We start from the raw sequence: 10938 nt of genomic DNA, 5'->3' as shown, positions 1-10938 counted from the left end.
AAATCCCATATCCACAGTAACATAGTAACATAATAAGTTTTTCAAATAAAAGTTCAAACATCACGGTAGCTAGGTCAATCCCCGAGTCTGTAAGTAGAAGACAAGATCCATGCAATTACCTAGAAAAATAAAAAATAACAGTTAAGTTCTTATTAAAGATCTATAAAAGTTCCATATATTTCACAAGTAGGTTTCTATTTTTGAGTTTTGTTATTTAAGAATGTTATATACCTAGAGTTAATATTACACAGTTAATATAAAAGTTCCATATTACACAGTTAATATAATTATCTTATGAAAGTTGACTCACAATACCTAGAGTTAAAAAATAATTACATTCATCTCGGGCTGGGTTTTGGATGATCCATGTTTAATGTTCTTCCAATGGTAATGGTGGCAATGGTGGCAATGGTGCTGGTTTAGGGTGAAAAGAACTCATTAGGAAGGTTGGAAAAGTTCTTCCCTCCCCTCCTCCCCTCCTCCCCCTCTCCCCACTCCCCCACCCCCACCCCCAACCCCCTTCCCGCACATACACATACTTTTTTTTATGGTGAGAGAAGATATTAGGGGTAAACTAGAAGGCTTTCACATTTCTTTGTTCTAGAGACGGGACTCAATATTACATAACACATCCTACAACTAACTTCCAACACCATAGATTTTACAAACCAATCTGCACATCAATCTACCCACTAAGTATGGGGGCATTATTGGGTTAGTTTCTGGCTTTTGGGTAAGCTGTATTAGCTTTCTTGAGGTAAAAGCATGGTTACTATACCAAAAAGATCCCTCATATTTTGAACTCCTAGTATTATTGTAGGTGAGATCTTCATTCTCAAGAAGAGTAAGTGTGTCCGGAAGACACCCACAAGAAGAGCCTTTGCTTTTGTATCATATTTTCCTCTCTTTTTTTCTCCTTTAATATAATCTGATCTTTTAAAAAAAAAAAAAAAAAGTGTGTCCGGAAGAAAATATTATTGTAGGTGGGATCTTCATTCTCAAGAAGAGTAGAGGAGGCACTCCATGGTTAAACTTGTTGTGTGACATATTTGGCTGAAAATATTAACATTAACCATACTTAGATACTAATTGTTCAATGCCCATCCTAGAGGAACTGGACTGGATTCAAAAAGGTCTTAATGTACATAGTAGTGCAAGTTTGGGTAAATCTTGTTATAACCAGAGTGGTGAAATGAAAATTATTAATTTCTTTTGATTTCCTCTTTTGTTATTCCCAAAAAATAATTTATACTTAAATTCAAAATAATTTGAGAATAACTTGCCATCATGCTATTCTCAAAAGCTATTTCGACTACACATGTAAATTGATAGGATTTTACCTTCATTCAAAGAAAAATGTTATACTAAAATGGGAAAAAAGTGTTACTTTTTTTTCCCAATACAATAAAAATTTCCCCAATCTAAAAGGCATTAAATAAAAATTAACATGGTTCTTGAAACTTGCTGATGGTGTCATCAACTCAACATGGAGGTGCAACCCTGGTCTGGAGACATGGAGGTGGCTAAGAAAATTGTGGTGAAATGGGACAATGTTTGTAAGCCAAATCAGGAAGGAGGTCTGAGTATTCGAAGGCTGCAGGATGAGAATTTTGCTCGCCTATCCAAGCTGGCTGGCAGATTAAGCATGAAGATTCTTTCATGAGTAAGTTCTTTCGGGCTCGCTTTCTCAAAGCTGATGGCTTCCTCATGACTGGTCATATAGCTTCCTCTATTTGGGCGGGCATTCAGAAGGTATGGAATTTTGTGACCTCTAATTAGCATTGGACAGTTCGCAATGGGAAAAATATAAGCTTTTGGACGGATAGGTGGCTGGGGCATTCATCCGTTGAAGAGAGGTCTGATTTTGATGGTGGAATTTTTATGAATTTGAAAGCTAGAGTTTCAGATTTCATTCAGAATTCTAGATGGAATTTCCCTCCTGTGAGCTCGGTTTTTATGACTAGAATTTTTTATGAGGCAAAGTCCATTTATATTTCAGACACTATGGATGTGCATCATTGGCATCCTACCACGGCGGGTACATTCACAATGAAATCAGCTTGGGGGTCAATTAGAAGAAGGCCACCTAAGGTGAGCTGGTCATCTCTTTTGTGGCAATCCTCCATTCAGCCTCGTCAGTCTATTTTTGTGCTGGAGGTTATTAAAAAACACGCTCGCCCTAGATGATAATGTGAAAAGAAGGGGGGTTCCATTGTCTTTTAGGTGCGAGTTGTGTGGCCAAGCAAAGGAATGTAAAAATCATGTTTTCTATGAGTGTAGCTTTGCCTCCTTGATGTGGAGGATGTTTTGCAATTACTTTGGGGTGCAGTGGCCTAACTTACTTGGTGGAAGTTCCAGGAAAAATCTGTGACTTTAAAAGGCATATGGAAAAAGGGCTTTGTGTTGATCCCATATTTCGTATGGTTGGAGAGGAATTCTAGGTGCTATGAAGGAATTTGCAGCCCTGTGAAAGTATGTTTCGTAAGAGTTAAAAGTGAGATTTGTTGCCAATCTCTGGCTCGCACAGGAGTGGCTGTTTCCTTTGAAGACCTGATGTGTGCAAGAAGATTGTGCTTTTCAGGGGTTTAGCGGAGGCATAGAGTTTATATTGAAGCTTTTTGGTGTGCTCCTTTAAGTAGATAATTGAAATTAAACACAGATGGTTGCTCTCTAGGAAACCCAGGCAACTCAGGTGCGAGGGGTGTTTTTCGGAATGAGAGGGCACAAGTGATCTCAAACTTGAGAGATTATCTTGGAGTTTGTACAAACTTTGAGGCTGAATTCTTAGCCATTATTTCAAGAATTGAGCATGCAAAAATGTTAGGTGCGTAGAAGCTTTGGATCGAATTCGACTCGGTCGCGGTGGTTTCTCTCTTGTTGAAAAGAAATTGCCATGGATAGTGCGCCAACGGTGGATGAATTTCTCATCATATCTCGAAGGAGTGGAGTGGAAGATCACTCACTGTTATCGGGGAACCAACTCAATTGTTGATTTTCTTTCAAAATCAGCTGCTCAGTTTGAAGAATCCTCCCCTATTAGCTCATGGCCGGCCTTGGTCAAGTTTGACTTGGATATGGATGCCTCGGGTCATCCAAGATATAGAATACAGTAGTTTGTATTTCTGATTTTTCTTTCTTGTGGAGGAGTTAGGTTTGATGGTTTATTTTGTTGATGGCAATGCTAAAGGTGGATTTTGTCTATCCCCTCTCTCCTCTTTTTCTTGTTTCTTGGGTGTTTCCCAGCCCTTGTGTACATTTTTCATTTTTTTTTCTCCTTCTTTCTAATATACAGATGAATTTCTAGTGAAAAGAAACTTAACATGGCCGGTTCTTGCATCACTAAATGCTTCAAGGAGTTAACTATTATAGTCTCATTAACACTTTGTCCATTCTTTTTTTTTTTTTTGGGTAGGTTGCCAATGACTCTACCCATGGCCATGAGTATCCGAGAATTCCTACTAAGACCTTCCAGCTCTCTTAATGAGTTTTAGCATATAGTGTGCAGCTACAGTTATATTCCTCCGTGGGTCTTGGCAGTGCATCATATGTGTTGCTGTTCTATGTTTGGTTGCTTTCCCTCACTGTGTGGGAAAGGAAAAGCATGATAAAAATGGAGATACAATTGTTTTGTTAGTTAGTTGAGAGAAATTTGGGGAAGTACACAAATGTTCAAAGTATAGTTGTATGGTTCATTATCTTTAACCATGATTTAAAGTTTAGATCTTGAATGGATGAGGTGTTCGGCACTCACAAAATATTCTGATTTAGAAGGTGTGATGATAAATATACATTAATTTATCTAAGGTTGTGTTTTAGTATAATTTTTTTGGCATATATTATCAACCTAGAATGCATACCAAACTTAGCCTAACAAAACAATAAAAATGGTGTACCAAGTTCACAAGGCTCCCGCAACTGTAGGGTTTGGGAACAGCCATAACATATGCAGTCTTACCACTTCACGAAAAGACTGTTTCCCGACTCAAATCCGTGACCATTAGGTCACAGTGTCACACTAGAGCAACCTTATACTACAACAAATTTGCTCTCTTACTATGGAAATTTTCCGTAGTAATTGCATTATATACGACGGCTAATATCCGCAGCAAGTTCGTCGTTAAGATTGGTGTCGTATTTAGTTACAAAAGAATTATGGGGTGCGTAGGTTCATATTATTAACGACGGAGTTATTATAACATAGCTTAAAATTATTTATTTTTTACCACGGTAAATTATTGCAGTCAAACATTAAAAGACAGCCGGCATTAGATTTAGAGTTCTGAGGTATTCAAATACACAGCTGAACGCACTTCTTGAGGCACTCAAACTAGCATTGCCATTACGGATGCCGCCATTGCTACTGAGACGTATCTCCAGAAAAGCTACTGCAAGGAGATAGGTTGCCTTCACACCTGTAAAGACAAAAATGGTATTGAGGATAGGAAATATATATCAACACTTGAACACTGCAACAAATTCCTATCGTGAAACTCGGTTATACATTTTACTTAAGGCACAACCCCAATCTGGAAAACTCGTCTCTGATCTGAAGCCACAATTATAGCATCAACTAATGTAACAATCATTATCAGAACCTACAGAAACGTTGTTTGATTAATAACTTTCAACGATTTAATAGAAAACTGAAATCATGCTCATTGCCGCAACCTCAACCCACCCTCCAAAAGCAGCAGACAGAGCAGCTCTTTGGGCAACGACAGCTTTCTCATTGCCACTATCCTGACGATTACCAGGGTTATGAAGGGCATTAAGTTCCAACTCATCTTCAAGCCATTTGACAGAGCGAACAACCTAAGAAAAACAAATACCCAATCATTAATTCAACAACCCCAAATAAACCATATCAGCCAAAAAAAAAATTACAAAGTAACAGGTTCTATGAGTTGAAGTTTCAATTCATAAATGGGATATTTTCCCAAAACTAAAGATTATATAAGCATGGGGGTTCAATCTTCACTAATATTACTGTAGGTTTATGATCAATCATTGCCACTTTGATTGACAAAGAATAAAGAATACAGGCCCAACACATATGAAACCAAACCCAAGGCTTATATCTACTAAACTAATGAATTTCATGACTTATCTGGATTCCGTGGAGGATAGATTCAACACTTAAAAGCTGATCATTGATACAAGGAAACCATTTCAGCCACCGAACACCCAAAGAATTTCAAAATAAAAGGCTGTTACACACAATGGGATGCTAGTGATCTGAATATTTTAGTTGAAACATCCCCACCCCCCTCTATAATCCCCCCCCCCTATTACCCCTCTAGTGTGCATGAGAAAAGTTCCCTAACTTGGGCAGTTTGTTTGAGATTTTAAAATATAACCGCAAGCATATAGATCAGTGTAGCTACGGGTCGAACACAGGGAAAGCAGCCACTTTATTTTTTTGCTTCTTTTAATAATGCGACAGTAAATCGATTAATGGTTGTAATCTAATTCTAATTACCGACCTAAACATATGTATCTAAAATAACGTCCTAACCATTCGTCATCTAAGATTTTAAATACGCAAGCCACGCAATTAAAATTAAATAAATAAATAGCTGAAAATAAACACTTCACACAATTAAAAAACAATGAAGGAAAAAAAATGCTGAAATAAAAATAAAGTAAAAGAAAGGGAAAAAAGCTAGAAAGAGATTCACAAGTAGGTTTTTCTACTTAGCCCGAGGGATGCATCATATTATGAGCTTCCCTACTTGACCAGAGAATCACTCTTACAAGGGTTACTTTATTTGGCTTTAGGGAAAGGGAGACAATTAAAATAAAAACAATAAAATGATGGTTCTATGGCTAGGAGCGGCAAAGCCAACACATATACTAGCCATGAACCTTGGGGAAAAGAGATAGCAATAATGTAACGACTGAAATTAAAATCCTAAATTAAGAAAGAAAGGGTAGTCATAAGAGAGAATGAGAGGGGGAGAGAAGGCTACTGAAGGAGCCTACTTATTTAAACTTCAACCCTTGAATTGAAAACTTGATCGATTTGAGATACTACCAGTACTAAAAACCAGATCTAGAATAAACCAAATCTGAAATTTCTAGTACTAGAAAAAACAAATCTGAAGAAAAAAAATTGAACTTAAAAGACATGCTTCATAGCTTATTCTTGTTACCTAGAACTAAGCTTAGAACTACAACTTGAAAATTACAACTTCAATTGTTTAAACAATAAAAATAAAAGATTGAATCAAAAACAAAAGTGCTTGCATTAATTGAATAAAATGAACTTATAAAAATGTTTAAAGCATAAACCTAGAACTAGAACTAGAGAAAGAAATAGAGCAACTAAAAAAAACTCTAGAAGAAGAATGAAGTACCTCCTCCCCTTGTGTTAATTCTATTTTGTAGAGACCGGGGGAGGGAAGCTAATGATTTTAGCTTTTAAAAAAAAAGATTTTTTTTTTTATCTTGTTGATGAAGTGGAGAAGAGAGAAGAGAGAAAACGTGTGGAGAGAGATCTCCCACTATTTTTCTTGCTTTTTTTTTCCTATTTTTTCTCCCTTTTTCTATTTTTCTCTCTTGTTGCTCAAGAAACCCCCTTTGACCGATTTTTCTTGCTTGGATTTAGACAATATTCTATTTTAATGGAAAATTCCATCCATGCCCTTGTCTTTTTTTTTTTTTCTTTCCTATTTTTTCTCTTTATTTTCTCTCTTCTTCAAACTTACGTATAATCATCTGGGCAGACCTCCTTTAAGTGATAAGTAGGAGAGAGAAAATTTTCTAAAAAAAAACTCAACAAAATGACAGTTAAGAAGTTCGAACTTGAAACCTCATAATAAGCAAGGGATTTTGCACACCACAACTCACCTACGCTAGATAGTTGTTACTAAAAACAAATCTTCAATCACTGAAGGATGTGGTCTATCGATCCTTGTTGGCATTTGGAATATTCTTTATACCATTGGGACAACTGCAAATGGGCTGGTTCTGCATCTCGATTCAGTTATGATCCATTATTTTTTTTCTAATCCGAAAAGAATAATCACTTATACGGTTGACCAAACGAATGTGTACTTATAATTGAACATGTCCATCTTGCTTAGAATTTCGTCTTCTTCGTAACCATGAAAAGAAATAGGATCTCTTTATATGTAAAATTGGAGATATAGCATCCGATAATCCTTAAGGCCTTAAAAATATAAAACCTACAAAAAGAGAGTAAAACCTAAGATAGCTCCATTCAAATATGTAAAATGCATGTTTTACTACACTAGATTTCACACATAAATGTGTTCATCACAGTTCATTAGGAAAAAAAACATGGTATGTGCAAGAGCATAATTTTAATACATAGAAAAAATTAACTACACTGTCAGTAAGTTTCACCTCTAAGGGTATGCTTAGAGGTTAAGAGTTTTCCAAACACCAGAATATGTGACCCTAAGATCAGTTTTGGTCAGAAACTAAACACCCAATTGCAGCCTCAAGACCAAACCACAAATGGTAAACAAGAAAAAAAAAATTTTATTTTTTTGGAGTTTTTCCACCATGATTTTTTGTTTCGTGCTGTTGACAGATTCCGAGTTCAGGATTGCATTTGCAACAAGGATTACTGTGGAAGCAGAGCCAGTATTCACCTAAATTCCAAAGCAAGATTAAATGACTATGGCTATAACTTTCAATAGGAAAGCAGGGTTTAATTGGCGTTCCCAGAGTCGGCAACAGAAAATTTTTCAAAATTCATGGGCTTGCCAGTGCTTGGGGTATCATCCATTTAGCATAAAAAAATAAGGAAAAGTCTCATGCACCAAAACCCAGAAGGCTTCTTCTCATCAAGCCCTGCTTTCTGGCCACGATGACTGATGATTCAGGAATCTGACTATTAGATAGATAAATCATTACAAGTAGTCCTCCTGTTATGGGGATATTTCTCAGGTTTCTTGCCAATTCCTGTTCATAGTTGGGGTTCGATTTAGTTTGAAGAGGTTCTGGGTTTCAGATTTCATTTTATGATTCAGAGCATCAAGATTCATCGTCTAAGGTTCATGGATTGATGTTCAATGATTAAGGTTTAAAGTCAATAGAAGGGAAGGCAAATTGAATTGAAAAAAAACTAAAATGGAAATATTTGTAAGTTGAAACCATTATCAGTAGTGATTGTGTAACTAAGCCAAAAGTATTCCAGATCTAGTAATTAAAATTCACATTAAAACTAAATTCCATGGATGTGAATAGAAAGATAAAGATCAATTGAAAAGTTCAATTAGCATATTAGGCAAGGTTTTGAGCAAGAAATTCATCATTAGAAAAGTCCCCAATTTTTCATTTTAAAATGACTTTTAATTCATTTCCCTTTACTTGCAAGAAGACAAAGCCCTCAAGGGAGAAGTTGGAAATTTCAAATGAATCTGTAATATACTAATATTTCATTAAATCTGATTATCAGCAGAACAATGTCAAATCATGAAGTAATCCAATCCGATTATCAGCAGAACAGAAGGCTCAACAAACTTACCCAAACACGGCCATCTAACCCAACAGCTATTTCAAATGACAGCTTCTTGCCAAGAGCCTCAAGAACAGGACATGTTGGAGAGCTAAGAAGCCTGATTATACCCAAAAAAAATAAGACGTGTCTAAAATTTTGGTTCAGAAACCACAAGCTTAATTCCATGAATCTCTTAACTGCGTGCGTGAGGACCATCGTAATGCTAATGAGAAATTACATTCGTGAAAGGCCAGTCAATGTTTCCAACATGTACCCATCTTTCAGGAGCCCAAATTCTGCTGCTTTACCACTGGCTATTGCACACAAACACAAGAGATAATTATTTAGAATAATGGTCACAAACTAATCAGACCTGAAGTTCTAATTAATTTATTCATGAAAGTCCTAATTAATTTATTCATGAGTAACAGAAATCAATGGACCAATAAGACTAAAGCTAGAGGAAAATACAGTACCATCAGTACATTAAAGCTCAGGATTCATGCCATCACTAGCTTTGACCACACGCACATGAAGCAATGAACCTACTTGCAAAACCAAATAAATAGATTATAGACCACTTCATTAGCAGATGCAGTGGCAGCACAAGAAGTTAGAACATAGAAGTTTGTGAACTCTAGTGGATGGATGAAATGCAGATAAGAATCAAACTGCACTAGTTCCTTGATCATGAGGACCACTAGACAAGTAAATAAGCCATGGAACATTTACAACAAAGATGCCCAATGGCAAGGACTTTAAAAACTCTGGATCCAGGATCTGATCAGACTCTACCAATCCCGATACTGCTCCCAAGTTGACTGAATCTAACCCAATGCACCTCATAAGGTCGATAATCAGCATTTCCTTCATATAGATGTCGAAAATAAAGGACTATTATAAGGACAAAAGATTTATTAGAGTAGTGGAAAGGCAGATGTACCTGGGCGCATGTAGTCAGCACAAGAGGCTTCAAACAAAATCCCATCAGCCCTACCTAAGCATCTCACCAAGGGTTGCAACTACATCACAAGTTTAAAGGAAAGGTAATAGCAATATACAATAAGACATGCTCATAAGACATGCTCCATTTTGTTATTAACACAACTAAGAAGCTTTACTAAGAGGCTATTAAACATATTCTATAATGAAGTGATCTTCCATTACCTCTGATACTTGAAGCAAAAGCGAAGAATAATGAAAGAACACTAGTTACTACAACAGTTAAGCATGATGATTGTACAACTCCTGGAAGTCTGATTTAAAACAATTTCTTTCCTACAATCGGCAGCCCAAGTAAGATTCTAAACTTTAAAGTAGTTAACAGATATTACCTGTTGCATTTTCAACTCCATCATTGATGAGCAAGATGACGACAGCACATGCTCCAGGTGACAAAATGTGGTTGTTCTTTTTTTCCACTTCGGCTGTGGGCATAGGCCTCGGCCAAAGAGGGACATTCTATAGACATCCAATTTTATCACCTTCCTTCGGCTATGATGAATTATGGATCGTAGATGCAACTTCTTACTTCCGATCGACAGAGATGATAATTGACTGAGGTAATCCAACCCAAAAATATTCCATGTTCACCAAAAAAAAAACCCAAAAATCATGTGCGAGAAAAAAGAAGGGTCCAATTATGACGTTTCATATATGAAGGAATATGGTCCTAGGTGACCGTATGAATGCATATTACTCAGAATTATGATTCTAACAATATATGATATGCCAAAATCGGACCATCAGATCTCTTAAAATCGCTCTTGGAAAATTACATCTTGAAACACCTAGCCGCATGCATCCCTGCCTGCCCCGCACGCACCTTGCCTACCCTGCACACCCCTGGCCTGCCTCAGACACACCTCACCTACCCTGAGCGCCCTTGGCCTGCCTCGTACTCACCTGCCTACCCTACGCACCCCTACCCTACCTCGCATGCACCCCGCTTGACCAGTATGCCCCTGGCCTGTCTTGCACTCACCTCGCCTACCCCATCTACCCCGCGTGCCCTTGGCCTACCTTGCACGCACCCTGCCTACCCTACATGCCCCTGGCCTACCCCGCGTGCCCCTGCCAGCCTTACACGCCACTGGCTGCGCCACACGCCCCTGCTAGCCTTCCACACCCTTGCCAACCCCACACACCCTGGCCTGCCCTGTGTGTCCCACCAGCCTTACGTGTGCGTCACACCCCGTTCACACTGAACCGGAGCGGTGACCGAGTTAACACCGGTTAACCCAAACCTGCCAGGATCATCAGATACTGTATTCCACCACAGCATACACACACTAACATAAGTTCATCAGATCAACGGAAGACTAAGTTTTACCTGTGAATAACTTTCATATACTTGATACCCAAATGGTGATACAATAATTATATACATTTGGGCCCGAAGGCATGATATATACACAAAAAGAATAAAGTTCAAATATCAAGTATATACAGAAAATCATCAAAATCAT

The 10938-nt window shown here is 37.6% G+C and overlaps 1 protein-coding gene across 4 annotated transcripts; it reads right to left on the bottom strand.

The window, feature by feature from the left end:
- Positions 1-4240: 4240 nt before the first annotated feature.
- LOC122058422 lies at positions 4241-9734 on the bottom strand. Of its 4 annotated transcripts, none has more exons than XR_006133763.1 (5): positions 9414-9734; positions 8947-9015; positions 8498-8784; positions 4502-4812; positions 4241-4412 (listed from the first exon to the last, which is right to left on the bottom strand). XR_006133763.1 is itself a non-coding variant. In XM_042621107.1 (5 exons), exons 3-5 carry the CDS (start codon positions 8684-8686, stop codon positions 4407-4409), a joined length of 339 nt encoding a protein of 112 aa, XP_042477041.1. In that variant the 5' UTR covers positions 8687-8784; positions 8947-9015; positions 9414-9734; the 3' UTR covers positions 4241-4406. The 4 variants fall into 4 exon arrangements, 3 of the variants coding, with proteins under 3 accessions (XP_042477041.1, XP_042477042.1, XP_042477040.1); XM_042621107.1 differs by having other exon boundaries at positions 4669-4812; XM_042621108.1 differs by having other exon boundaries at positions 4241-4595; positions 4679-4812.
- Positions 9735-10938: the final 1204 nt, after the last annotated feature.

This window comes from Macadamia integrifolia, chromosome 12 (genome assembly GCF_013358625.1).
Source record: "Macadamia integrifolia cultivar HAES 741 chromosome 12, SCU_Mint_v3, whole genome shotgun sequence".
NCBI lineage: Eukaryota > Viridiplantae > Streptophyta > Magnoliopsida > Proteales > Proteaceae > Macadamia > Macadamia integrifolia.
This window is presented reverse-complemented; position numbering and strand designations above follow the sequence as displayed.